Source organism: Leishmania mexicana, chromosome 32 (genome assembly GCF_000234665.1).
Source record: "Leishmania mexicana MHOM/GT/2001/U1103 complete genome, chromosome 32".
Classification (NCBI taxonomy): Eukaryota; Euglenozoa; class Kinetoplastea; order Trypanosomatida; family Trypanosomatidae; genus Leishmania; species Leishmania mexicana.
Genome location: NC_018336.1, coordinates 964,028 through 991,215, shown reverse-complemented (window position 1 = coordinate 991,215; position 27,188 = coordinate 964,028). Strand labels below are relative to the sequence as shown.

The following is a 27,188-nucleotide window of genomic DNA, read 5'->3' as shown; positions in this document are numbered from 1 at the left end:
GCCGAGCTAGTTGCCAGTGTATCGCCCGAAGAGGAAGGTTTGAGAGAGGGTGTGGTTGCACGCATCCCCCTCAGGCGAAAATCGGGAGGTCCAAAAGGGATTTGCACATGAGGCTGCATAGAGGCATCAGTGAAGAGTCGTCACGCTTTCACGCTTGTACACCATGGCCGAGGTCTCCGTCGCGCATCGCGGACTGTCGCATGCGTCGTTCCCCCCCCCCACCTGTTCCTCCGAAAAGGCATTGTGGTCAGCTAAGGGGGCGGCATGAGGAACATAAAGGGGAACAGCGCATGCGGGTGTCCACTCGAAGATCATTCTCTGCAGAATAATGGAAGTGGCGAGAGTCGCGCGGCTGCGACTAGCTGTCGCCGCCACTCGATGCATCGACCCAGCTGTAGTTGTTTTATGCTTGTTAGCTTTGTCTGTGCTCGGGTTGTCCTCTGCTCACGGTGTGCTGTGCGAGCCACCCCATGAAACCGCCATTCCCTGCTACGTGAGCACTGGCATCCTCCAAGGCAGACAACACCATCTCACCGAGATGGAGGCTGCTGAGCTCGAGTCCCCCTGAAGAGTGCTGTACGACGAGGCACACGCAGCTCTTGTGCACGGAAGCGGGACCACTCACCTTTTTCAACGACGTCCTACGCAAAGGCATTTCTCAGCAGTGCCGGAGGAAGTGGCCAGTCGCCGCCCATCTTTCGCAGGGCGGCCATCTGTAAAGTGTCGCAGAGATGTTGCGTGCCGTGGAAGAGAGACCATGTGGCTGTGCAGCTGTCAGCTTGGGAACGCTCTGCCGTCTCATCAGTTGACGCACCAGTCGCCAGCGCGCACGCCAGCCGATGTCGATTAGACGCCTTCGGGATGCCTGACCCCGCCGCGGCGGCATCGGCAGCGACATGAAACGGTTCCATGGGTCGAAAGGCCTGCCCCAGCCCATGCTCTGTCCATCGCCGTCGCACGACATGTTCGGCCAAAAGGCGAATCAGGAAGCGCAGAAGAACACCCTGGGGGCACAAGGCGGCCAGCGACGAGCTCGAGCGGCCCTGCGCACCACTCTGAGAGCCCCTATCGTCGCAGCTGACGAAGCCAGCGCGGCTAAGAAGCTGCTGAACAGCGTTGTAGTCCTCGTCGACGATCAGCTTCGCCGCGAGCAGTACGAATACAGTGGCAGCCTGTAGCACCGGAGACTGCTGCAACGGGTTAGCCTGCTCGGCTGCCTTCGCAGAGGTCGGGGATAAAGGCTCAGTGCCCTCCGTGCCCCCCTCCGCCTCCTCGACTGAAAAGGAACGCTTCGCCGTCTCGAAGACCGAAAGCAAACGCGCCGCACTTGTGTAATCGCGCGCCATCACACTGTAGCACAGCGCAACAGCGTGTACCCAAAACAAGTCACGTACCGGCAGTGCTGAAGAGATCTCTGGCGAAGGGGTGAGACCTTCGCCCTTCATCACTGCCGCGTGCGGGTCTGCGTGCGTTGAGGGTACTCCAGCTACGGTGTCGGCGGTGTAGCGCACAGACGACACACCGCAGCCGAAAAAGGCAGCCACCTCACACTCTTCCTCATCCAGTTTAACGGCGACGTGCGGCGGCAAATCGGGGTCGTCAAGATTGGCAACCACGTTGCCTGATCGACCCTCAGATGGTCCTTCCGCTTCCGCTGCTGCTGCTGCTACCGTCGCATAGAGGAGTGCTTCTGAAATGGAGCCGTCCATGTCGTAGGCGCTGTGAAGAACAAGGTTATCCCTCTCTGCGCAATTTGCTTCCCCTAGCTCAGGCGTCATGGCTGTGTCAAACGCGTTGCCGAAGAAGAGCGCCGCGGCGACGCTGACACTGCCCGACAGCAGTTCCAGGTCCATCACGACGCTCGCAAAGCAGAGGGACCACACCCACACTCGCCGCGCCAGCCAAATCGCCTGCAGGTAGTGTTGCATCGCTTCCGAATTCTGCGCCACGCGAACCGTGCTCGCACTGGAGGTGTCGTTGCTCCCCATCAAGTCACTTACCCAGGCAGGCAGCGAGGAGGCCGTGTCCGCAGTCGGCAGAGGTGCAGCGGGTCCGGCGAGTGCGCCAGAGAGCCTCGACAGGTGTGCCAGTAGTTCCTGCTTCACCGACTTCAACTGGCTCACCAGGCGCTCTACCGCACTCCGAGCACCATGCGGAACAACCTCCTCTGTGTCTGACTCCACTTGCGAAGAAGACTTAGCCCTTTCGTGCGTGTAAGCTTTGCACAGATCCCGCCACTGCTCGCGAATATCCTCGAAGGTGCGGTGCAGCTGCCGTGTCGTCCGAATGTCCTTCGGGATCGTCCGCGTGTAGGATCGACGAAGCCAGCAAGGGACGTCACCGACAGGACGCTGATCGGCAAAGCGCTTCGCACGGCTCGCTGCCGCTCCGTCTTTTGTGGGCATTCTTCTTCTGCACGATCCTTCCTGCAGTGATGATGAGGGAGGGACGGGGGAGGGGGGTCGTACGTGCCATCGTCATCCAAGACCCATCCATAAGAGCGCAGCACGCACGACGAACCACGTCCAAAGACGTCCATGAAAGGTGGGGCGATGACGGCGGCAAAGGGGTAGCGTTTAGCCAACAGTGAGGAGAACATGAAGGGATACAGGGAGTAGGCACGGGCAAGAGGAGGAAGCTCCGCATTGCTAGCAAAGAGAGGGGCAGATGCTGGGGCGGGGGTGGGGGGCGACAGAGGCGTGCATCACTGCTGAAAAGCGTCACTGCGCCTATCGGTAAGCTGGACAGCTAGTCAGTCATGCAAGCGCGCACATCCATGCAACAACACGGCACAGCGGCGACACGCTAACGTGCATCCCAGAACTTCTATGGACGAAGTGAAGGAGCGAGGAGGTGTAACACCGTTCAAGCCCATGCAAGCACACACACACGCACGCACCCTCAACAACGAAAAAGCGCCAAAGATGGGCAAAATCGCGGATGAGGAACCCCTCTCATGATGCGCAGCCGAGAACCACAAGAAATGGACGCATGCCACGGAAACGAATACGCCCACATCGAGAGAGATCAACCAAGCAGTGTCACCAACAACTCGGTCGAGGAAACAAGCAACAAAAAGAAATGGTGCACACACACACACACACATGCGCCACAGAAGAGGAAGGGCTAGCGAGCCCTCCCTAGCGAACATACGGGACACCTGGGCCGACAACTAAAACGTGGCGTTGCTGAATTCGCAGCAGCGGCAGCGGCAGAACGATGCATAGAGTGTCTCACAGGGTTTCTGTGCAACCACTTGCGAGCTGGTGAGCATGTATCGGATGTGTACGCATGCGAAGCGGTCAAGGAGAGCAGACAAGTAAGGTAAACGCGAGAAAGCCAGCGGAGAAGGGCGAAGAGATCGATCAAGAGACCGCCAAAGGCGCTGCTGAGCCCCCTCTGCGACTTTCCTCGCAACTATTTTCGTTTTCCTTTCGCCTTGTCGCGTTACTGTCCCCGCCCCCTCCCACCCCATGCACACACACGCGCGCACGCGCACGAAAAAAAAAAGAAAACCTACGAGCATGAAAAATGTCTTCACGTGCGTCGCGAAGCGCACAAAGGCGAAAGAGAGGGAGGGAGAGAGAGGCGACAGCCGCCTCGTCCTCTGAAAGCATGTGCGTTGTCGCATGACCGGACCCGTTTCTCGCGCACGAGTCCGTCAGTGAGCGGGGGCAGAGACGAGCATTCAACGTGGCACCGCACCGACCTCGGTCGGGTCAGCATCGTCTTGTCCAACACGCAGCCATTCGCACTGCGGCCGCCGACGCCGCGCTGCTTGATGCTCTCGATATTCTGCAACGTGCGCACCAGCAACGAGGCTGAGGCCGTCATTACACCAGGGACCAGTAGACACAGTCGATGACCTCCGCCCAGTTCTCTATCTATGGGTGCGCGAGCGGGGCACTGCCCATGCATGGTGCTACTCGATCTGTTCAACTGTCGTAGCCCACCTTCTTATCGGAAGACGAGTGAAGCGAACTGAGTTCCCCAGCAGCGGCAGCAGCGGTCAGTGTGCTGTCGCGTTGGCTCGCCCGCGTAAGCAGCAAAGAGGAACAAAAAACTTCAGCTTTGTGAGCAAGGCGGCGTGAGAGGGCACGATGCGAAGGCATGTGAAGGAGCGCGCATGTTTGTCTTGCATAGCTCGTGCCGTTGCCATGTGCTCGTGTGTGCGCCACCATCGAACGGCAGCCGCAGAAAAAAAAAGAGGGTGGTGGGAGGAGATGCGGAAAGGGAGGGGGGTATCCCGCAGTATCCCCGTCCGCACACGCCAGCCTCACCCGTACGCTATGGATGTGAGAGAGCAAAAAAAAGGAAGCACAAAGGGAAACAGCGCGGTGGGGGTGGGGGTGGCCGTGGTGATCCTGCCGCCTCGGCACCCCCTCTCGCAGGCCCGAAAAGCACGTACGCCCACAGCGCCAGCGAAGCCGCTCCTCGTCACGTGTGCCCCCTCCCCTCGCTCTTCTTGAAGAAGATCGAGGAAAGCGCGCTTGGACGGCTGGCAGTAAAAAGAGTACCGTCGGGATTTCTCATATTTTTGTTTTAAGGAGAGCCCCACCACTCTCACACCCACCCGGATGAGAGAAGAGAGATGACGGTTGCCATGCGGACGCGGCGGCACACAGCACAGGGGATACATGCAGCTCGCTCCCCCCTCCCTCCCCCGCTGCCTTCCCGCTTCTCCCGTTGCGGTTAATGCGAGTTCTTTTCCCCTGCCGTCCATGTCATCGGTTCCGCCATGGCGAGCCGAAAAGAAGGGTGAAAGGCGGTCGCTCATTCAGTAGCGCACGGCAGAGCTCCCGAGCAGCAGGCTCATCGGCGAGAAACGCGCGCAGACGGAGCGCAGCTGATTTAGTAACGTTTCCATGTCGCCCCTCTGCAGCAGTGACACGGCGCGCACGTACCAGAGGCCCATGATCACACACGACACGACACCGCTCGCACGGTTCACATCCAGCGAGTGATTGGCAAGCGCCAGCCAGGTGTTTTGCCCATGCCCACCATGCTGGTTATTAGTGCTGTCTGCCATGACTCGCCTGATGAGAAGGCGACAGGCCCAACGGACGCAGCGGTAGATGACGTAGGTGGTACCGGCGCAAATCCCGAACGCCTCTCTCACCGGGTCGATCGAGTCTTGCAGGTCTGCCTCGCATCCCTGCCAAGTCACGCAGTGATAAATGCTCGGTAGCGTGTGCAACACACAAACTCCCACGTTGGACATGAGTTGCATCGTGAAGAGCACGTTGATGTCGCTATTCAGTATAATCTTCACCCCCGCCTGCTCCTTGAGCGCCTTGAATGGCGAGTTGTCCTTGGACTGCCTCGGGGCCGTGACGAGAGCGACGGACAAGGCGGATGAAAGCACCTGAGCGCTCACCACATAGCTAATCATGCCGCGCGTGAGGTACAGCGGAACGCAAAGGCCAGTCATGGTGCAGCCAGTAAGCAGCACTAAAACGATGAGGGTGTCTTGCGCAACCCAACCAATAGGCCCCAGCGCGTACCCCACAGACATCAGCGACGTGAAGAAACATATTAGTCGACCTGCAGAAAGCATCAGTCGCCTTCGGATGCCGAGCAGCAGTACCGTCGGCACCACGGTTGTGGCAACAGGTATGGCAATCGGAACGCGTGGTACGCAGCGGAAGGTGGCAACACCACTCGCCAATGCAAGCATGCCAGACGCGGCGAGACTGTACGTTGCCGTCAAGTGAGCCCGGGCCAAGGCAAAGCGCTTCGCATCGCCCACCGGCTGCGTTCGGCTCTTGATGGCCTCCACGGCAGACTCCAAGGGATGGTTGAGGGCAGCCGGCAAGATTCGGGCGATGAGACCAATTTTGTAAAAGGTGGCCACCACATAGCCGCCGAGAATGGCTAGCGAGCCGTACCGCAGAATTCGAATGTTGTGCTCCGCCGCAGATGATAGCGCAGTGCCGCCACCCCTGGTGGGAACCGCCTCTGCGCTCTTTAAATTCATGCCTGCTCGAAGAGGAGGGCTTGGTATACTTGTCAGCACCCGATTTGGTAAAAGATTCGTCCAAGAAGAGGCCAAAAGAAGCAGTGCTGAGAGGGGCTCAGCACAACTCCCAGCAGCGGGCGAAGATGCGTGCAAGATTGGATGACGGTTGAGTGCGAGCCTTCGTTCTTCGATCGAGACGTCAAGTACAAGCTAACAAGGTGTGCGTTGCGTGCGACAGCGTGTAGCGTTGATTAGAATAACCGCGTCCCTCAAACAGACAGTGGCCAGTTCGTGTGGGAAACCGCCAACTGAAAAAAAACGGAAAGCGGCACACACGAGAAACTATGATGAAGCAACTCCATGCATACTGTCTCTCGCAACTGGGTCTCTCTTCGTGGGGAAGGGGAGGAGGATCGCATCCGCGCGACCGTCGTTCGCGAAACTCGCGGCAAGTATACGGGGCGCCAAGAAAATGAGAGGGAGCAGACAAACGCGCACAAAATAGATGGAAAAGTGCGCGCGAGTACGTTGCCATCCCAATCGGCAGCAGGAAGCAATGCAAAGTGCGAAGTGGGTCGAGAAGCATATCGAAAGCGGCGATCACAATGAGTTGGCAGACCCTCTTCATATCAACTCCTGCCGGCCTCGCCCACGCCCCCCACCTCGCCCCGCACCGCATCCAGCATATTGTATTCGGTGCAGCGAATCGCGCCACACAGTGAGACGGTACACGCGTGCCTCTGGGCTAGCCTTATTTTTTTCCTTTGAAGAATGCTCGGTCATCTTGTCACTGCGAAAATGCGGAGCGCCATCCCAGAGTAATACATGAAATACGCAAGAATAAAACAGTGCGGTGAACGAGTGCACAAGCAGAAAATGTGTGTGTGTGTGTGTGCATGTCGGTGGGTGGAAAGGGGTGTTCCCACGACCTGGCACCCTGGCCATCCTCGCACCCTGACACGCACACCTAACGTGGCACCCAAAAATCGCTTGAGAAGCCTCTTCGCCTTTGTGCTAGTTCGTTTTCAGACTGCTGATGCTTGGGAGGCCGTACGCATGCACGCGCACATACGCCGGATGCGATGACGACTTGCCGCTCCTCATCCTTCCCCCTCCTCAGCGCAGGCGACGATACAACCGCACCCCCGCCATTTTGTGGCCTCACAGCCGGTCGAAGTCTTCCAGCTCTCCCGAGAGAACCAGCAACGCTGCAAAGCAGCCGTCGGCCAACGCGACTGGTGAGGCCCTCGACGGAAGGACAAGTAGAGGGGTGATGAAGGGGGAGGGGAGGCAAGAACAGAAGCGAAAAAAAAAGAATGAGCCCAACGGGGTACACGCACGAGCGCAGCGCTACCGGTAGACACGCCATCACATCGCACAACATAGAGGGACGGGCAACGGGAGCGAGAGAAAAAACAAAAACGAAGAGAGAAACATGTAGAAGACAGGAGAGAGCTGAGAAGAATCTAACTTCACCCGAGAGACGTATACATGCATATGTATGTGTGTGTGTGTGTGCGTGTGTGTGTGTGTGTGTGCATCGTACCAAGTAAAGTGCCGCACCACCTCCTCCCGGAGAGACGAGAGTCGTAACAAGACGAAGAGAACAAAGATGATAAAGACATGGCAAAACAACCACAGATAACATGGTGAACTACTCGACGACAACCAAGATGTCAACGACGGCAGCCGTCGCACTTCACGACGGAGACGGTGCGGGGGGAGAGAAACTAGCAGTCGTGGTGGTCGTCGGGTGCCGAGCGTACGCGAAAGAGCACACAAAAAAAACGTGTGCGAGGAGGAGACTGTGGGCCAGAGGCGACGGAAATCAGAACGCAGCAGTAGCAGCTGGATCGACCCGTGTGTGTGTGTGGAAGAATGCAAGAGGGAAAGGGCCTCCCCATCACGCTGGACCTCACTTCATCCCCGCCTCGTCATCTGGGCCGCTATGACACCCCCTTCCTTCACACTTGGGCACCTGCACTCTCCAGACCCTCCCCACATCGACTCCCCTCTCCAGATGGCTATCGTCACGGCACCTTCAGCCATGTGCTCTCCACACCGGTTACCATGCACTACCGTTGCTGGTAACGAAGGAAACATCCAATCCACTGGCACGTGCACACACACACGCGGGGGAGAGAGAGACAGACGCCCACCACAAGCCGACTTCCCAACACGAAGCAACCCAACAAGAGCGAGAGACGTACGCAGTACAAGAAGAGAGAAGGACACACGCAAAAAAAAGAAGAGTGAAGTTCGCATAGACGCGCGTACATGTCTTCTGCTTAGCGCCGGTTGGGCCGCACCGCCGAGGGAGACGGCGATGTCGTGCCGATGTGGCCGACCAGTTCGGTCTGGCGACCAGTCACAGACGACGGCTCTGGAGCGGCCGCATCATGCTGCGCCCACACCGAGGACTGGGTGTTGGTGCTTGCGTTGTTCCACTCACCGCCAACGCTGCTTATGCCGTCGCTGAACTCCCAAGAAGAAATCCTGTCATCTATGTGACGCAGCAGCGGCGAAATGAAGCGCCCAATCGAGGAAGAATTGCGGTTTATGACTGTCTCACGCTGGATACTCATGGCGCGCTTTTTCGTTGGCGCACACGCCATAGGAGTCGGGTGCGTGCTGGCATTCGCGAACGCCTTGGGTGTTGCGCCACTCTTGACGTCGAAGGTCGCCTGCTCCAAAACCGTGGCGGCGGTCATGTAAAGATCGTGCAGAGTTGGCGCGCGAGAAGCCATGTCCTCTAAAACAGCGCCTACAAGAAGTCCAATTGAGCTAAAGTTGACCGGCTCGGCGTAGGCGGCGTACAGCGCGTCTGCTGGGGACGTTGGTACTCGCGCCGCCCCTACTCGAGCGTCCATCCGCTTCAGCTCCATTGCCGCAGGTGGCAGCATGCACAGGTGCGGCGCATGGTCCTTGTCCACCACAGAGCTCGTGTTTCCGTCATCAAAAGCGATGTACACCATCTGAACAAGAGGCACAACGCCCACCTCCGAAACGCGGCACGCGAAACAGGGAAGAAGGCCCTTCGCCTCTATTTCAAACAGCGCCATCAACACACGACGCGCGAGGTGGTAACGAGAGAGACCGCCTCTGCTCGACGGCTGTGCGTCAGACACGGCGGCCAGAGTCGGTGCCACACGCCGACTCGTGTCCGCAGTCGGTGACATGCGAGGTATTCGATAGCGCAACGCCACGGAGACCACACCACTGGGCACGGCACTAGGCGGCATGCAAATGGCCTCAATGTACAGAAAATGTACGGCGCTCTGTTTGTTGCACGGTATCGGGCCCGTCAACTCACCGTCCGCCGACATCGGCTGAAACACGAGACCGCCGCACGAGGCTGACGAGGGGTCCGCCTGGAACCAGACGGCGTCCACGAAGGAGCCCCACCGCTGCTGTTCCACCGGGTTCGTCACGTCGGCCACCACCTTAGCGTAGTTGTCCACCTCGTCCGGTATGTGCACCGCAACAGGCACCTCGGCAATGAGGGAGGGCGGCGAGCTTCGGGCAACGCACAGCCGCGCCACCTCCTTCACCACGACGCAGAGTGCCGCGGCTGTGGACTGCATGCAAGAAAAAGCACCCTTGCGGCCCACCACGGCGAGCAGGGCCTCTTCTACGGCGAGCATACCCTTGGCCACGTCCGCGGCGCCCCAATCACGGCGAAGCATCTTGATGACTGCGTAGCGCAGGCACGCGGTCAGCCAGGTGCGTTCGACGGCGTCGTCCTTCGCGGCAACGGCCCCACGGCTCTTGCGCACCGCCTCGTTGGCGTGGATGAGAAGAGCGTAAAAGGCGTTCGCCATCTCGCTGTCCGTCTCCTGCCACTCGGAGACCGTCCTGGACGCTGGAGAGACAACCATGTGCTCATTCACAGCGTTCGCCGCCGCCGCGGCCTTCGCAGGGGCCGCCGCGGCGGGTACAGATGGGAAGGAGGCGGCACTGCTCCCAGAGTCACCCCCTGAAGGAGCCATGCCACTGCGGCCAACAGGTTTGTACGTCTCGCTGGCGGGGGTTTTGCCCTTAGCATCTACAGCCTCCCTTGCCGCCTTCTCTCGTGGGCGGTAGTAGCGCTTCATGGACTCTGTCGGCGGCACAAAATGGTCGTGCCCGTCCGCGGCCCCGCGTTCGCCGTGAATGCTAAGTGTTGGCCACGCCGTGCCACCACTGCGCTTCGACAGCGCCGTCATCAACTGATCGTGAGAGTTGTACCCGTGCAGCTTTAGCCACGACTCGTAGTGCTCCATGAACTCGACAGTGAGGGTCATCTGGTGCGACATGAGGCTCATATCGCTCAGCACGCAGCCGTAGACGGCGACCTGAGCCGCGCGGGTACGCTCGCCCTCGGCCGCTGACACCTCAAAACACTCGCCACGCTGCTGACGCTCGCGGATCGCCTTCATCAGAGCTGTTATCATTTCCTGCTCGGCGGCTACGGCATGGAGAGTCTCCTTGGTAAGACTGGCAGTGTCCATCACACCAATGGTGGGCTCGATCGGCAAGGAAAGCGCATCGCTATCCTGGATGTAGCCGTGTGCTCGGCTCTGCGAGTTGAGCAGCAGGCCCCTCCCCGCGCTCTCTGTGCGAGACTTTAGCGCCGCAGTGGATGCGCTGTTGGCATCGTTGAGCAACAAGGTGTGGTTGAGCAGCAGAATCATGTGCTCCGACTGGTTGAAGAACTCTTGGTACATGTACTTCTCCTCCGGAGTGAGGTAGCAGCTCGTGGCTGCCGTCACCGCAATCGACGGCACGTTTTCACGGTAAATGCGGCTAACGGAACGCAAACGGCGACGCTCCTGCGCCACGACCGCCTGTCGGTCGCTGTCAAGAATCGAGACGGCGACGGCAAAGGGACACGCTAGCAGGCACGCGTCCATCTCCTCCACCGTCTGCGGTAGGCTTTTGTCGTGGGCGGTGAGAACGTACTCGAGCTGCTCCTTGCAGTTCCAAAGGTGACTGATCGAGTGCGAGAGAACCCAGCGGTAGAACCACTGCAGCGACGACACCTCCCACGCAATCTCGGCATAGGCCTTGTTTTGGCTAAAGAAGTCAAGCACTTGCGAGGCCGACAGTGGCTCACCGCCGCGGCTGTGCCGCTTCTGGTAGCTCTGGAAGTCCGCCTGCACCTGCAGCACACGCTGCTTCAGAGAGTCGATTTCGCCCTCGACGTCATACGGCACCGGCGGTGGCACGTACGACGGCGGCGCCTCCTCGCAAAGGGTGAAGGGGTAGTTGGGGGACTTGAGCACGTTCAACGTTGGCGCGTCCACAGTGCGGCGCTTATCAATGGACGCCAGAGGCTTTCTCACGTTCTTCACGGGGCGATGGCCCGCCTTGTCGTCAACGATGTAGGAGTCATGCAGTGAGCGGCGCAGCTGCTGCAACGCCTCCACCTCCCGCTGCAGCTCTTGCGTGTGCGGGACAAGCGACATGGTCTCTTTGGGTTCTCGTTACGTTCACGTGCTCCAGCTTCAACGAACGTTGTGCTTGCAGAGGATGAGGGGGTGCTGTGGAGTGAGAAGACGGACCGTAGGGGATGGGGAATGGTTGACTAGTTGTCTAGGTGTAAACACTTAAGGGATGGAGTGGTGCCCACCAGCTTGCTGGTGGCCACGTATGATGAGAAGGAGCGCGTGGGAGGGCACAGCAAGGAAGCAGCGTGCGTGATTAGGAGAAGCAGGAGGCGTTTATCGGAAGAAGTGGAGACCGACAGAAGGGCGCACGTAGCAAAGGCAAATGTGGGTCGCCGAGGCAGCAGCATCAGGAAGAAACCTCTGAGAAAGTGAGCACGCCTGCACGGGAAGACATGCCGCCGCAGTCACACTGCGGACGTCAGTTGCGCGCGTAACCGTAGGCGTCATACACAGAAAGACGTTTGTATGAAGGTAGCGTTAGTGTGCATACATCACGCCACGTCAATGGGTTGCTGCCATCGCCACCCACAGGCAGGATTTGCCGCTATGTTAGTGGCTTCCTGCGTACCCATGCAGGCACGCATGTGCCCGTGCGTGAGTACGACTGAGTATACGGGCACTCGTGCGGGAGTCATCCATTACACGCATGCAGATAGAGGTGACAGAGAGCCCCCTCCTCGGCCTTTTGAAGGCTTGAGGGAATAAACACGTCTTCAGCCACCTCGACGAAAACCGGTACCGCCACCGCCACCAACACGGCCGCCACCACCGCGCCTTTGGCCACCGCCACCACGATTTCGGCCTTGCCCGCTGCGTCCTCCGGCACCGCCGCCGCCGCCGCCACGAGCTGGTGGTGTGTGCGCATTCGCGCCGCCACCTCCAAGGACAGAGGAACCAGCTTTCACTCTCGGGGCCGGCTGGTTGTGCGATGCCGGCAGCTGCATGTTCTGTCGCCCACCACCGCTACCACGGCTGCGGTTGGCAGCGCCGCCGCGTGACACCGGTAAAGGCTGCGCGCCCGGCGTGAACGCCTTTGGTGCAGTGAAGGACGACGACGCTGAAGTGCCGAACACACTCGGCACCGAGGATCCGGCGACATTACGGCTGCTACCACCGGTGCTATCTCGCCGAAGGACAGGAGATGTAATTTGACCAAGAACTGCACCACCACCACCACCACCGGTCGCTGGCCCCTGCGACATCGAGCTGCTGCTCCAATTCGAGAGACGCACATCTTCTGCAGGGCCACCGCTGCCGCTGCTGAGGTTGCTCGTGTTTAGGTTGCCCAAAACCGAGTCGCCGGAACATGGAGGAGGGCCACTGGCACGGCCGCGCGGCAGGGCGCCCGAAGATGGGCGGGCGTACACGCTTGTCTCCAAAACACCCGGGTCATCCCCCTCTGAGGGGCCTGATGGAAAAGGCAACCACCCAAAGGGGTGAAGAGCTGTGAAGAGGGGTCCGCCATCGCTCACAAGGCCAGACCCAGTGAGCGCTGCCCCGCCGAGGCTGCTGTCGCGGAAAATTGGCTCTTGACCACCGACCGGGGCCCCATTCGGCGCAGGAAACAAGCTGCTGTCGGCTGACGGGTTGAACAGCCCACTGTCGCCCCTCTGGCCTTTAAAGGGTGCACAGATAACAGGCACAGCGCTCTTGTCCACCATACCGTGAGTGGGGTGGTGCACCGGTGTCGACTGCAGCGGTGGAGACACTCCTGAGGTGCCGTGTGAAAAGGGCTGTGGAGAGCCCCACAGCGGATTTTCATACCCGATCTGCTGCATCGGAGGACCGCCGCTGTGGAGCACGGCCCCCTGAAAGACGGCCGAGCTTCTTGACGCGGGTGTCGAGTGGGGCGCTTGCACCATTGAATTGCCTTGACTCGGTGCCGGCGCCTGGTGCGTTGATAGATGCTTCTTTTGGCTTGGCAACGATGACTGGTTCGCCGAGGAATGCAGGTCTCTGCTGCCATGAGACTGCTGCTGCCGCTGCCGCTGCTTTGCAGGACCTTTGTTCGCACTCATCTGTGTAGCCGGAGCGCGAGCCTCCGTTGCGGAAGGTGTCGCAGCGGCTGCGGCGGAGGATATTACCGCCGCTGCCTTTGCATCCGCAAGTCGCTGTGCCTCCTCCCGTCTCTCCTTTTCGTGCTGCAGCTGCAGCTGCTCCTCCTGCGCGGTGTGGTGCATGCCTTGCAGGTACTGCATCACACGAGAGCGGTCAACATCGCTGGGGGTATGGGATGGCGCGGCGTTGGTGCTGCCAGAGGCGGTGTTCACAACGTAAACTGGATCAGCAGCAGAGATGGAGCAGTCGCCGACTCGAGGCTGCAACGTTGGGTAGATGGAGGTCGTGAATTCGTGCAAACCGTGAGGGATGGCTTCGCGCTGCAGCGCGAGTCGAAGCCGTGATGCATTACAGCTGCCTTCACGAACGACGTTGTCTGCGTAGCGCGCCTCCATCGTTTTCAAGAAGGCCCGCGCTGCCGCAGCAGCCTCCTTTCCTCGCGACTCCTCGTTGTCCGCCGAGGAAAAGGCAACTTTTAGTGCCGCCCCGCTGCTGCCAGCGACACGTTGGGCTGTAGAGGTGCCCGAAACCCGCAACAACGATCGAAGTCCCTCACGCAGTAACGTGCGCGCTTCACCGGAGTTCGATCTTCCGCCTGCCTCAGCAGCTGCTTGGTCATTTACGAAGCAGCGGTGCAGCGAGCGAGTAGCCAACTGCAGGGCACCCTCCACAGTTCGGTTGAATGAAGTGGCCTTGACGTTGTAGAGAGGGGCACCAATCGTGACCCCAAGCTCCTCCAACGTCCCTAGCGCTTCCCACTTCGCGGTCCCCATCGTCTTCGCTACTGCTTTGTTGGCCACGCTGCTGCCACGGCCCCTGCCGCCGGCCGCTACGGCGGAGCTCCTTTCGCACGCGCCTGTCTCCTCTGCCCTGCTCTGCGACGGCATTAGCTGACGCTCGAGGGTGCGCAAGTACTGCTCCATCATGCCGTCAGCGCTCTCTGTACGCACCGGGTGCAGCGTCTGCGACGATAGCCATGTGCGCCATAGGGGGTGGCGCAGGTACTCGCCGGGTCGCGTACGCTCCCACTCCTCGCTGAGCCGCCACGTCGTGATGAGGCGCTCCACTTCAGGAAGCAAAAAGCGTAAGACGAGAAGAGTGCGATCTGAGCTCGTTTCGGAGGCCTCGCAGACATCGCTCTCACCCTGTGACGGCAAGGGGTGCTGATGTGGAGCGAGCAGCTCCTCGCCGTCGACACTCACGCCAGACGTCACCGCCGACGGAGGCGCGGCGTTACTTAAGTCCGCCGCCCTCTCTTCCTGTAGTATGTCGCCATCTTCGCCGACCACCCATGTGAAATCCATGAAGCGCTCCGGTGCCGCGAGGGCCGTTGCGTCGATGGCGTCGGTCAGAAACAGTCTATGCCATGGGCAGTTGCCGTGGTGGCCGCCGTTGGAGATCCCGCTGCATTGCTGCTGCTGCTGCTGGGAATCCTTCTGCAGTGTTGAGCGCTGAGAGAAGGTCATTGTTATTGTGGTGACAGACCGCGTCTCGCTCTTCGTTACCATCTTGGTCGTTACAGTCGCTGGGGCGAAGGCAAAGGCCGCTGCGGTGGTGCCAGCACCAGCGGTGCCAAGAAGTGTAGTCGCCTCCACCGGTGAGAGTGCGACACCGCCGGGCATATGTGTGCTCTGCGCACTGAGTGCTTCCTCGTCACCACAAGAAGCAACCTTTGAATCCTCCTCGGCGGACGTCTCTTCATTGCTGGCGATGTCGCTGCCCAGCCCACTGTTCACCCCCGCCTCGCCGTCGTTGTGACCGTCTCCGCTGCCTCGGCCGACAGACGAGGACGGCGTAACGCTCACCGTGGCGTCCTCCTCCCTGTACGCCTGTGAGGACGCACACACCTCAAGCTTATCATCATCGTCCTCAGCCCCGTCACTCTGGTCTGCTGAAGCGTTCTCGAGTGCAGCAGCAACAGCGGCAGCCTCGTCCTTGACGTCGCCGGAGTGCCGACTGCGGTTGGCACTGAGAAGTACTGCCTCCACCTCCGCAAGGGCACTCAGAACGTCTTCGTTGCCACTGCCGCCACCGCCATCGCCACTACCGGACTCCACCGAATCCCCTACCCGTTGCTGCGGGTGCAGCAGATCGACCTCTTCGTCAACAAAACTCCGCCTTTCGTCGCGGGACGCGTCTGCCGCTGAGCGACCAGAAGCGCAGGCCGCAGTGCGCAAGGCCTCAGCTGTCCTTGTCGTCGTGATTGTGGTTGTCGTGACAGTCTCGCGCACGCCCACAATAGCCGGGCTGTGGGCGCAGAACTGGCACCGGACATGCCATCCAAGAAGCATCATCGCGTCTGCGGCAGAAACCATCTGCGACTGCCTCGATGTCTCCTTGTGGACGCGTCTGTTCCCTTCCTCCTCGTCTGCAGAGGATAGGATTGTCGGTGGGCACCTCCACGGCGGTGCTCCCCAGCGAGAAGGTCGGAAGGCTCCCGCGCGAGCGGCGCACTCCGCCTGCTCCAAGTCGACCGCGTCCCCGTCTGAATTTGCTGCCCTCACCGACTGCACGTCACCTGCAGCAGCCACCGTGTACCCGTAGAGTGTCATCAGCAATGCCATGTACTGCAGCACCACCTCCCCGTTCACCCCAGTCTCAGAGCAAGCGGCGCCGTTGCTTGCCTCTGCCCGAGGGCGCTTCTTTGGGGCGAAAAAGAGCTGCAGAATACGATCATTCACGTTGCTGCCCGTGTACCGCAGTCTTGGCACAGCAGTGCCAGCTTCGCAGTCGCCACCAGACGAGGCGGGGTCCAGAACGGCCAGCGTTTCCTCCATACACTGCTGCACCACACTGGGCGGGGTTCCTCGTGGAAGCAGGCAGCGTGTCCGAGCTGTTGCCTTAGTGGCCGCTTCCGCATCTGGTGGGCAAAGTATCACCGCGGCACAAAAGGCGCGAACTGTCGCAGACTCCATGATGCACAGCGACGGGCTCCCTAGCAGGAGTTGGCGAGCACATGAGGCCGTGACCTCGTCTGCTGCGCCGCCCTGCTCGCCAGTAGCATGTCGGTCGCGCCAGGCACAGCCCTCTCGGTGAGCGCGCGCCAGTAAGCCAGCCATGATTCGATGATGTCGCTCCAGCTGCGTAGCATGCACCAGTGTCGTGGTAGAGTGCTCGTTCTGGGTTGCTACACCGTTCGGGCCCACATGGAATGGAAGAATACGTGTCAACTTCGCCAGCGCTAGCCGTTCCTCTTCCGACAGAACGACAGTAGTGTTGCAGCACGGTGCGCACAGCACCAGGTGCACGGCGGCTGTTTCCGCGGTGTTGGGCGAGGGCGCCCTTGGCGTTGTTACCCGCTCCCTCACCGCGAAGTGGAGAGGACGCAAATTGGAAGCCGCAAGCAGCGCCACCGCATAGTCACTCGACTGCAGCCAGCGGACGAAGTCGTCGTGTTCGTGCCATGCGCTGTACGCATCCCTGAAAGACGAGAAGTGCAGAAATATCTCCGTCGGCCACGGTGTTGCCCCGGCGACGGCCAACTTCACCAACGAAGGCACCGCATCGTGAGCGGCAGCATCCAGTGCAGTCATGATAGCAAAAAAAAGGAAGGCAGGAACAGAACGCGGTGACCGGCGCAGACGAAAAGCTACAGTGAAGCCGCGCAGCGCGCGCGGTGGGGCCTCCGGACCGTTGTCAGGGCAAGGCTCTGTGTAGACACGTTCGTCCCACGCTGCTTGGCCGCTGTGTTGAGGCCCCGTCTGTGGGTTCGTGCACGTGTTCGTTTATCTATTCGCAAGAGACGAGAGAAGAAAGGTTGTCGCGCATGGGCCTCAAGTAGATGAATGCACGCCGCGGGTACGGATGAAAGACGGGGGAGGGGGAGGGCCAGATGCATAGACCGTGCCGCGACAACAACACGCAAGGAGGGGAAAAAGTACAGAGAGGGTTGCACGACCCGTCCTGGGAGCTGACAAAGCGCCGCTCCCCGCACGTGTTGCCAGTCGAACGAACCGCGCAGAACAGCCAAGTGAGATTTGGCAGTCGGTTGGTAGACACCTTGATGGGCGTCTTGACACCTAGCCTGTGTGGGTGTGTCTGTGCAGTGAAAAACGGCGGCGCACGAGCGGTGTAGTTCCACCTCACTCGAACGGAAGCAGAAGCATTCGGCTTTGTGAGGCTCGACCCCTTTTCTTTTCGAAGGGTTGTATCAGATACGCATTACACGAAAGCGCACACACACACACAGATGCACAGACGCCAGCACATGCAGACAGAGGGGGCGCTGACGGATAAAGGCGCTCACGGGATATCCCTATCACACCGTCCATCCGCCGTCCTCCCCGCTGTGACCACCAAGAGTGCGGTTGCTTTGCGTGTTTTGCCACTCTGCCGTCAGGCAGACAAGCACACACCACACGCACCACACACACACACACACCACACACAAGCCTTCCATGTGGAGAGGTGAGTGTTGTGCCACCATTCTGTGCGTGTGTTGCTCGCTGATCTCTGCGAGCCCCATCCTGTGGACACGTTCCTCGGAACGTTGTCGAGCACGAGCGGGAACAAGCAAAAGGAGTGGGAAGACAGGAGGACACGAACACCGGGTACAGTGGATCAGAGACAGAGAGACGGGAAAAACGAAAACCGGAAAAAAAAGAAAAAGAAACAAAAAAATGGAGAAGGAATGAAAGAGGACGGACAAACCACGTGGCGTGCGTGAGCGTGCGTGTGTGTCTACGTGTGTCCGAGGAGGGGGGGGGGGGGGGGCAAACAGATAGAGAGAGAGAGACAGCGCGTCTATCTACAGGGGAGGAGGAGGGGGGGTGCACCGTATCGCTAATAGCCGCCAATGCGATCCTTCCTCTCGACAGGAAGAGAAGAAGACGCACATCGGTGCAACGACACATCCTAGTGCGCGGGGAGGGGGTGGACCAAAGCTATCAGTTCAACGCGTTCTCACCCTCCGCCCTCACCCCCTCCATCTCCCTTGACTGGGGGGGGGGGGGGCTACACTCCATTCACGGTACAGCGTAATTGAAAAGCGAAAAAAAAAAGGAAAAGGAAAAGGAAAAGGAGGCGGGGCGAACAGCGACGCTTGGGGGGTGCGCGAGACGATGGGCGCACCGCAACATACAGCCACACACACACACACACACACACACACATGCACATACACACGACGAGGAAAAGGAGAGACGGAGAGACACGCACAGGGTGACCATTCCTACGGGGTTACACGACTGGCGACGCATCCTTAGTTCGTGGTGCCGCTACCGACAGTGGTGGGCATCTCTCTTTCCGTCCTTGGAAACGGCGACAACCATCGTCTTGTGTATCACATTCATTGCCAGTAGCTGCTCTCGCCGCCACGCACCTCTCTCTTCGTCTTCCTTCTACTGCCCATCACGGTTACAATGCGAAGCGGTAGACCTGCCCGCAAGGGATGCCGGTCGCCCCTCCGAGAAGATGGAGTTGCTCCGCGCGGGAGTACGGGACGCCAAAACCTCCTCGCGTTCCTCGCGAAGAGCGCCCTCACGGTTCTGCTGCGACGCCGTCGGCTTCGAGGCCACCAGCGGTGGCCTCGACAACGACTGGGAGCGAGATGGTTGGTAGCTGTTACCTTCGCTGTTTCGGCGCAGCATCTGCGCAAACTCCTCGCGTGAGGAGCGCGAGGCGTCATCGCGGGCGCGCTGCGACGCCGTCGGCTTCGAGGCCACCAGCGGTGGCCTCATGGCGCGTGGGTGTGAGCTCAGCGAATTCGCGTACGACCCCCGGGAGCCTAAGGAGCCATTGAATGCAAAGCGCCCATAGTCCAGCGGATTCGTCTCGACGGGTTCCAGCAAGGCCTCACGCTCCTTGCGGTCCTCCAGCAGCTGCTTCGTCGACGGCGCGTTGCCTATGCCGTAGTGAACGACGTTGAGCTGGTCCATAAGCAGCTGCGAGTTCGTCGTGGCGGCGGCGTTGCGGTTGTTCAGCTCCCCACATATGCGGGCATCGCGGGTGTTGGTCAGTTCCGCGGTGCGGATGGAGGCGCACATCCTCTCCTCCATCTTTTTGCTGGCACCCTTCTCCTTCAGGATGTCGCTCTGCAGCTTCGTCCTCATAGAGCAGAACCTGCGGATCTTTTGATGCAGCACGACGCACTCGTCCTTATTTTCCTGCGTGTGCGCCGCCGCCTTGGCCTCCATCGGGTCCTCCTCCTCGCTCACAGCGGCATCGCTTTGGTGCCGATTCCTCTTGACCATGCTTTCCTGCGAGGCGACAACCCTCTTGAGCGTGTTCGCGCGCTTGGTCTGAAGCTCCTGGATGTAGGCGCAGAGCTCCTGATTGGACTGCTGGCGGTCCTCCTCCAGCGTCCTCTCGATCTCTTTCGGCAGCGTCTCCTCGACGTACGTGGACGCACGCTGGGCAAAGTGCTCCAGGCGCTGCACACGGGCCGCCAGTTGGTACACCTCCGCGGCGCCCTGCAGCCCTTCGATGTCGAGGGCAAGAGAGTCCTGCTCGTCCTTGTGATGGAGCACCTGCTCCGAGAGACGCACGCGCTCGTCACGCAGCTCCTCCAGAGACGGCATGGATTTTATCTTTAGCGACTTGTCGTCCTTGATCTCATGCAAGCGCTGCTTGTGCGCTGCGCGTGCCGCCTCCAGCCGCTCCTTCGCCGCCACATATTCGGAATGGGCGGAGTTCGCGCAATCCCCATTGGCAGTCGCGGTTGGGGCCTTCGGCCTCGACGTATTCTCTGGCTCGTTTGGGCGCCCATTCAGCGTATCCTCATCGAATGCGTGTGTGTTATTTCGATTCATCGGCGAGGCCCTCTTCGGGTGGTCATCGCCGTTCGCCATCTGCGGCTGTGCGTTCATCGGCGAGTCCTCCACAGGAAACTGGTCAGACATGTTGCGCATCAGAGTGCAAAAGCAAGGTTCAAGGCTGTGCCGTTAAATAGCGAGCCGGGTGTTGTGACGAGAGTGAGAGCCGTCGTCACAGGGCGAGAGCGCAGGTCAAGTAAAGAGATGAATACGACGACAGCGAAACCGCGTATATCGGGACGCACTGGTTAATGGTAGCGGGTGGATCTGCGAGCTGAGAAGAGCGAACAGTCACCGAGAGAAGGGGGAGGGGTGGGGCGTAGTAACGCGAGGAGGTACGGATCACGTAGAATTCGAAGTTAAGGTTTCGAGTGTGCAATACTGTGGACGCCGTGCATGTTGTGTCGAGACACCCAACGACAATATGTGACGGAGGAGTAGATGGAACGAAATGCGAATAACGATGGGGCAAGAAGAGTCGGTGAGGAGCATATGTCGGACAGTGCAAGTGACGCAGAAAACGCACTCGTGGAAGAGCTCCATCTGAGAGCGCCCGCTTGATAAACTGATGGGAGAGGAGTGACTGCCTTTGCGATGGGGCACATCCTTGTGCCACCGCCGTATCGGCTCGGGGTGTGGCCCAAGGAGTCTCACACCGCCGCCTCCGGTCTCAGATTCTGGATTCCTGATTGCGAGCCGACGCGCTGGATCTCTACTCGTCCAGGTCGTTGCGTCCCCCTCCCCCCCCCCACTTTCTGAGTGCAGCTCCTTTGCTCTTCAGATGGTGCTTCTCGATACCGTCCCCGCAGGCCTCTCACGTAAGCAGTCACCTCCAGAGGTCTGCATCCCACCCTCCCACGCTGCCGCCACCACCAAAACTCAGCTGCTGCCACACAGGCACGCCCAGCGAGAGAGGGACTGCAGGGCACACAAACACACACACACGCGATAAACAACCACACGATCCCGAGCTTTTCCCGAATGCGACATGGTGAGCGAAACAACAGAGAAGGCGCGCACACGAGTACGCAGAGGCAAGTGTGCCACCAACGCAGAGAACAAGTTTGAGTAGGGTGGCGGTTAGCGAAAAACCACGTAAACACACGAAGGCGCGTGAAGACAATGTATTTGCGATTCACGAAGGAGTTGGCGAAGCATAAGGGAGGGGAAAGCAGCCATTCGCTCGGTGCTGTGGCGGCAACTATGCCCGAGGTGCAGGGCACGCGATCGTCGTTCCTTTTTGTTTTTCTTTTTTTTTCCAGTTTGCCTAAAGCTTCGCAGGGGGTGTGCGGTGCATCACCTGATCGCGACTTGTCTCTTGTGCTTTGCTGACAGCACCGCGGAACTCCGCCGTCGTCAACTGGCCCTTTTTGCTCGTACGCGCTCCCTTGGCGTAGTGGAGCAGTGCGGCAAGAAACAGCGCCGTGCCCTCTTCCTCACCACCAACGTAGTTGATGTTTCGAAAAAGACGGTCGTCCATCATGGGTCCGCTGCGGTGCAGGCTGCTGACGAGCTCCGCGTAGGACGGCGCCTGGCTGCCATCTGGCATCAACGGCTGGCCGCCACGGCTCTCGATGGACTGTGTACGCTGCAGTCGTCGAAGAATGCGTCGCTGCCGTTCCACCCGCTGAGACTCCTCCTCCACAGATAGAAACGGCAGATCTCGGAACACCGTCAGCTCGTAGTCGGTGGATTGCGGGTTGTCACCCATGGCGATGCCGTAATAGCGCCCGACGCACCCGGCGAAGTTGATTGCTTGACTTGCCGGGCCCACTTTGGGGCTTGGGGTGGCTTCGGTGAAGTGCAGCTGCCAGTCCTCAACAGGAGCGACCCGGTCCCTGCCCAGTAGGTAGCGCAGTGCCGTGGACTTGCTCACACCAATCTTGGAGAAGACGACGCTGTTTGGCTGCGGCATGGGGTTCACGCCACCGCGCACCAGCTCCGCCACGTGAGACCGGAAGTACTTGGAGAAGAGACGTAGTGGCAGGCCGAGCAGTATCACCTGTGCAATGTTGGCCGCACCTTCCGACGATGCAGGCAAGGTGGACGAGGGGGACGCTGGTGCCAGCTCCGTCACAGGGAGCGTAGCATCACGCATCTGCCGCTGAAAATGCCTCGCACTGGGAGCGAGGAGGTCGACCAAGAAGCTCGCCATCGTCGCCGTTGCAGCCGCCAGCTTCGGCGCAGCCGTCGCGGGCAGATCAGCCAGCAGCACCTGAGCTGCGTAGGAGACGAGCTGTGCACGCTCCGCCGCCTTCGTCTGAGTCTCGGCATGCTGGTTCGACCCCCGCTGCGGCGTGCCTTTGTCGTCCCCAGTGTAGCACAAATGTGAGTCGACGTACTCGACGCGGAGGATGCCGACGGCGGTCAAGAAGCCCCGTCGTGAGCGCAGGTACTCCACCTTCCACTCCACAGCTTCAGGGTCCGCTGGAGGCTGCTGCGCCAGTGACAAGAGTGTCTGCTTAGCCATCGTGCCTAGCAGTAGCGGTGATGTGGGGTGGTTGTGCACCGCCGTTCCGTAAATAAGCTCAAGGTACTGCAAGAGGCCACCCCACATGCTCTGGTAGCGCTGCGAGAGCCACTTCATTGCCTCGCGTACGGCGGGGTCCTTGCCGGAGAGTACGTCACGAACGAAATCCAGATAAAGTGCCTCGACGCGCGTCCGCAGGCAGCGGGCGGTTGCGGAATCGATGCAGGTGCCACGCACGCACACCTCCGGCTGCGGACGCAGCTGCTTACCACTGCCGTCCACAAACAAGGTGGCGTGCGACATACGCACCTGGTAGGCAGTCGCCAGCTCGACGGCCTCGCGTGTGGCGCAGTGCACAGCGCTCGCGTACCCCGGAAGCATGATAATCGAGTCGGATGTGCACCAGTACAGAACAGCGCCGGTGTAGAGGGACAAGAGCAGGCAGCCGCGGCGGGGCGGCTGCGCTGTCATGCCATCAACCGTCGCTAGCGGAGTTCCTGCCGCCGCAGCCTCATTGACGTACTCCTGATAGGTCTTGAGAAACGATCTCAGCGGGTAGTACACCTGGTCGATCGCCCGCAGGTCCGCCGTCGTGACGATGCACACGTTGCCGTCACTGCTCAGCCACTGCTTGATAGGCTCAAAGCACGGGCTTCGCGTGATGGGGAGATACCGGCCGTTTGCCTTGTGCGGGGTGGGGATCAGCGTCCCGTCCAGATCCGTGAGAAGCCAGTAGTCTGATAGCATATTTTCTTAGGGTAGTGCTGTAGCGTCTTACCAACCGTCCCTTCGACTAGGCCGAGAGACACGAGCAAGAGAAGGGGAGGCGAGGAGAGAACAACACGACCTTCATGGCAGCGAGGACAGGTGTGTGCCCTAAAGGACACGGCCACACACGACAACAGTCACCGCAGCAACAGACGAAAAAGATGCGACACTGACACTCAAGAGGACGAAAGGGAAGGCCCCGCCACGCAAAATAGCAGCGGCAATGCAGAAGGGAGAGAGAAAGGGAGGCGAAACGCGGCGAAGCGAAGAGGGCACGGGTACCGAGACGGGTGATAGCCGAGCAGACACGCACGACGACCGCGAGAGGACAGTGGAGCACAACACCAAAGGAGAAGATGCAGCGAAGTAGGAAGACAGGCGGAAAAGAAAAGATGGGAGAGTGCGGAGGTACACTGTCGCGTGTAGGCGCTACCTCTTCCTTTGTTTTTTTTTATGTGCGCGTGGTGGTGGTGGCGGCGGCTGTTTTAGCGCGTATGATCCTTGATGAACCCACTTGACACAAAATGGCTAATGTTATAAGAAAGCGGGCGGCGAGGACGCGAGGACAGGGTTTGTTGGAGAGGGAGACGTCGGGCGGGGCGATGTGGGCAGGGGTACCGAGAGTAGAAGAGGAGAGGTGCACGTCTCGTGCCTGTACAACAAGAAGGGCGAATGCTGAGCGGAGGGGTGCGGTGGAAGCGGGGGGGTTCCACGAGGGCAGCGCACACAATGGCGCCAAATGGGGGGCCGCAAAGAAGGGGGATAGAGGCGTTCGATGCGCCATGGTGCGCAGCTCTGCTGCCCGTGCGCCTGGGCAACAACAAAAAAGAATACGTGCACGCCGTGTGCGCAACGATGGGGTGGCGGCTGAGTGAGGGAGACGGAGACACCGCACATCTGTGATGATCACGCTCCCTTCTGTTTTGATTTATTTCCTTTTTCACTAGGTAGTGGGGCTGGGGCGGCCCGAACAACGGTGAGTACCGCCAAAGCCATCACCCCGAAAAGCAGACCAAGCCGCTGATGCAGCATCACGGAACAGGTGCAACGCACACCCCGAGATCGAGTGACAGACGCGCGTACACACGTAACCAAAAAAAAAAACATCGGCGAACGCCCTCCCTCCCCTCTCCTCTGCCGACGGCGCACGCTTCAGGAAGGTGCGGAGTTCATGTGCGCGCCTCATAAAAGCGCTGCAGCTCTTGCGTTAGCTTCCTCCACGCAGGATTGCCTGTCCGCACCCACCAAAATACCTCGTCCTTCAAGATGGTCATGCGCTCTTCCTCTTCCCTTTTGCCGAGCACACGCATCTGAAGCCCGGTGCACCCCAGCCGAAACTTGCGGAAGAGCGCAGCTCGTGCGCTGATCTCCTCCCTCTCCAGAATGTGGCGTGATGCGACTAGGAATGCGACCACGCCTGGTTGATCTCGGGTGGTGGGACTGGCCACGGGGAAAAGGTTCCGGTCCATGAGCTCTAACTGGCTGGCGTGATTCACGTACATGTGGTGATCGGTCAACAGAGAGGATTGGTGATGTTGGTGTTGGAGGGAGGCGCCAGCAGCTCTGTGATTGGGTTCTCCACCCTGGCTGAGCCGCAGCGACTGCGACCACCCGACACCCGAACCGTCCAATAAAGAATTGTGCCACTGCTGCTGCGCTGCGCTTGTGTTGATGTGCAGGCTTTTGTAGAGCGTCCCGGTAGCGTGATGGTGGCTGAGCATGCTGCGCGAGTTCATCTCGGCGAACCCCGCGCCATACTGGCCAGCGTCCATGCCATCATAAGCGATGGCAGCTTGGGTAGAGGTTGCTGTGCGACCTCCTGTATCGGCATAGCTTGACGCCCGCACAGTCGTCTCGCCGTTCTGGCGGAACGTCGTGAAGGCACCAGATCCGCTATCCACTCCCACCTGCGACCCGTGCTCCAACATTGCGCGAGCATGGGAGCGCCGGCGACGCGATGCCCGCATGGACGAACCACAGGAGGTGTTGTCCTCGCCGTCGCTGTCGGATCGGCCGTGCCGCTCATGAAGGCTCCTGTGAAGATGGACGCTCATTCCAGTCGCATTTTCCGCCGTCGTGGTGCCGTCACCTCGCCCAGTACGATGAACGACAGGGGCGCTGATCTGCCAGTGTGCCGTCTGCGTGGCGGCCTCGCGCCTCGCGCGCACTACTCGCCCGCCCACGAGTGCGGTCGCCAGTGCTGTGCTGGTCTCACTGCTACAGATGATGCAATGGTACGACCAATCTTCGCGTTGGCAGTGCGTGTCGCAGTAGTAGGCAGAGCCACACCCGCACTGACGCAGGGTCTGCGAAGGCGCACGGCACCAATCACAATGCCGCGTCGGCGGCCGAATAGCGCGCACAGCGTGGCAGCAGACCACTTTGTGAAAGGGCCAGTGCGCGTGTTGGCAGGTGGTGCAGCAGTAGCGGGCGAGGCCGCAGGGGCAACAGTAGAGCACCTCCTCTGCCACCTTGCAGTGAGAGCAGTGGCTCCGGTTTCTGGTGCCGACGCCACCGAATGTCTTGTCAGGGTAGTTGGAGAGGGTCGCACCGACAGTCCCGCCGCTGACGCCGGTACCAAGAGCGCCGCTCGCCCCTGAATTCAAGAGAGCAGATGCGACGTCTGTACTTCTGCTCGGCGTCACAGAGAAGACCCTCGCGCTGCCTGGCTCGCCTGAACCTGTGCGCAGGGGACCCCGTATTCGCCGAGAACGTTTTCCGTCGAGAGCCGCGGCAGCGCGCGCAGAGCCCGTATCCGACTCGGTAGCGGTCAGGGCGGCAGGGTGTACAAGGAGGTGAGCTGGCACCCGTTCGCCGGATCTGACCAAGGTGGCGTCTTCTCTTCCAAGCGGCGTCGTCGTCACTGCCGGCGTAAGAGAGGAGTCCACGCTGCCACTATGACCACCACATGCATGGGTGATGTTGGGATGCGTGGACGTCGTTTCATTCGAAAGAACCGTGCTGCTCGCCCGAGCTAGCTGCTTGCACGGCGATGGCGAGCGCAGTGCAAACCTGTGCCTTGCAGAGTTCACGTGGCCTCTGCCGTGCACATTGTCTCCGGTTGACTCAGTACACCATGCAGGCAGCGCCGTGCTGCCGCTAAGTCTTCGCGAGTGCGTCGAGACACAGTCCCGTCGCGGGGGGCGCGATGCGTGTGGTGGCTGCTGATGACGCGATGGAGAGCGACTGTTGTCGACGCCGCTTCTCAAACCTGATGACGGGCTCTGCGGCTCAGTGCGTGGAGGGATTCGCAGCGGACTTTGCGGCATTGCCACTGTGCGGGGCCTGGTGTCCACATCCACAGAGCGCGTCGCCACCTGCAAGTCTGTGGGACACCTCGGTGTAACAGGTTGACCCTCCTGTTGCGAAGCGCCCACCTGCGGAAGGGAAAACAACGCCCCGAGGTTGCACCTCAGAGAAAACAGAGACATGAGTGCAAGGAGGTGCTGGGTGTGCGGGTGTGGCAAAAGACGCGATCTAACCGGCAGCAGGATCAAGACAGCCGCGCGCGCTGCCCCCTTGCGTCCACCTCAACCGGCAAGAAGTATCCGGTATTGTCCCTGCTGCTACTGCATCTGCATGCAGCGGTGCATGTCAAAGCGCTTTCGTTTTGCTTCGGGCCGGGATAAAGGAGGGAGGGAGGGCAGCTGAAGTCCTAGTGGTGAACGTGCTTGTGGTGCATGTCCGGAACGGTGAGTAGAGAACAAGAAAAACGAAGGCGGAATGCGCACAGCAGAAGGCAAGAGTGAGTG

At 60.1% G+C, this 27,188-nt stretch overlaps 7 protein-coding genes across 7 annotated transcripts; all 7 read right to left on the bottom strand.

Moving 5' to 3' along the window:
- Window positions 1–641: 641 nt before the first annotated feature.
- On the bottom strand, window positions 642–2,405 carry LMXM_32_2480 (conserved hypothetical protein; the record flags this gene model as incomplete). The annotated part of the gene is made up of 1 exon (XM_003878455.1): window positions 642–2,405. One exon carries the CDS (start codon window positions 2,403–2,405, stop codon window positions 642–644), a length of 1,764 nt encoding a protein of 587 aa, XP_003878504.1.
- Window positions 2,406–4,777: 2,372 nt separating this feature from the next.
- On the bottom strand, window positions 4,778–5,977 carry LMXM_32_2470 (conserved hypothetical protein; the record flags this gene model as incomplete). Its single annotated transcript, XM_003878454.1, has 1 exon — window positions 4,778–5,977. The coding sequence occupies one exon, from the start codon at window positions 5,975–5,977 to the stop codon at window positions 4,778–4,780; it is 1,200 nt and encodes a 399-aa protein (XP_003878503.1).
- A 2,270-nt stretch (window positions 5,978–8,247) lies between these two features.
- On the bottom strand, window positions 8,248–11,406 carry LMXM_32_2460 (conserved hypothetical protein; the record flags this gene model as incomplete). The annotated part of the gene is made up of 1 exon (XM_003878453.1): window positions 8,248–11,406. The coding sequence occupies one exon, from the start codon at window positions 11,404–11,406 to the stop codon at window positions 8,248–8,250; it is 3,159 nt and encodes a 1,052-aa protein (XP_003878502.1).
- Window positions 11,407–12,101: 695 nt separating this feature from the next.
- Window positions 12,102–16,979, bottom strand: LMXM_32_2450 (conserved hypothetical protein; the record flags this gene model as incomplete). The annotated part of the gene is made up of 1 exon (XM_003878452.1): window positions 12,102–16,979. The coding sequence occupies one exon, from the start codon at window positions 16,977–16,979 to the stop codon at window positions 12,102–12,104; it is 4,878 nt and encodes a 1,625-aa protein (XP_003878501.1).
- A 1,806-nt stretch (window positions 16,980–18,785) lies between these two features.
- LMXM_32_2440 (conserved hypothetical protein) lies at window positions 18,786–20,294 on the bottom strand (the record flags this gene model as incomplete). Its single annotated transcript, XM_003878451.1, has 1 exon — window positions 18,786–20,294. The coding sequence occupies one exon, from the start codon at window positions 20,292–20,294 to the stop codon at window positions 18,786–18,788; it is 1,509 nt and encodes a 502-aa protein (XP_003878500.1).
- A 1,171-nt stretch (window positions 20,295–21,465) lies between these two features.
- On the bottom strand, window positions 21,466–23,415 carry LMXM_32_2430 (conserved hypothetical protein; the record flags this gene model as incomplete). The annotated part of the gene is made up of 1 exon (XM_003878450.1): window positions 21,466–23,415. The coding sequence occupies one exon, from the start codon at window positions 23,413–23,415 to the stop codon at window positions 21,466–21,468; it is 1,950 nt and encodes a 649-aa protein (XP_003878499.1).
- A 1,190-nt stretch (window positions 23,416–24,605) lies between these two features.
- LMXM_32_2420 (hypothetical protein, unknown function) lies at window positions 24,606–26,705 on the bottom strand (the record flags this gene model as incomplete). Its single annotated transcript, XM_003878449.1, has 1 exon — window positions 24,606–26,705. One exon carries the CDS (start codon window positions 26,703–26,705, stop codon window positions 24,606–24,608), a length of 2,100 nt encoding a protein of 699 aa, XP_003878498.1.
- Window positions 26,706–27,188: the final 483 nt, after the last annotated feature.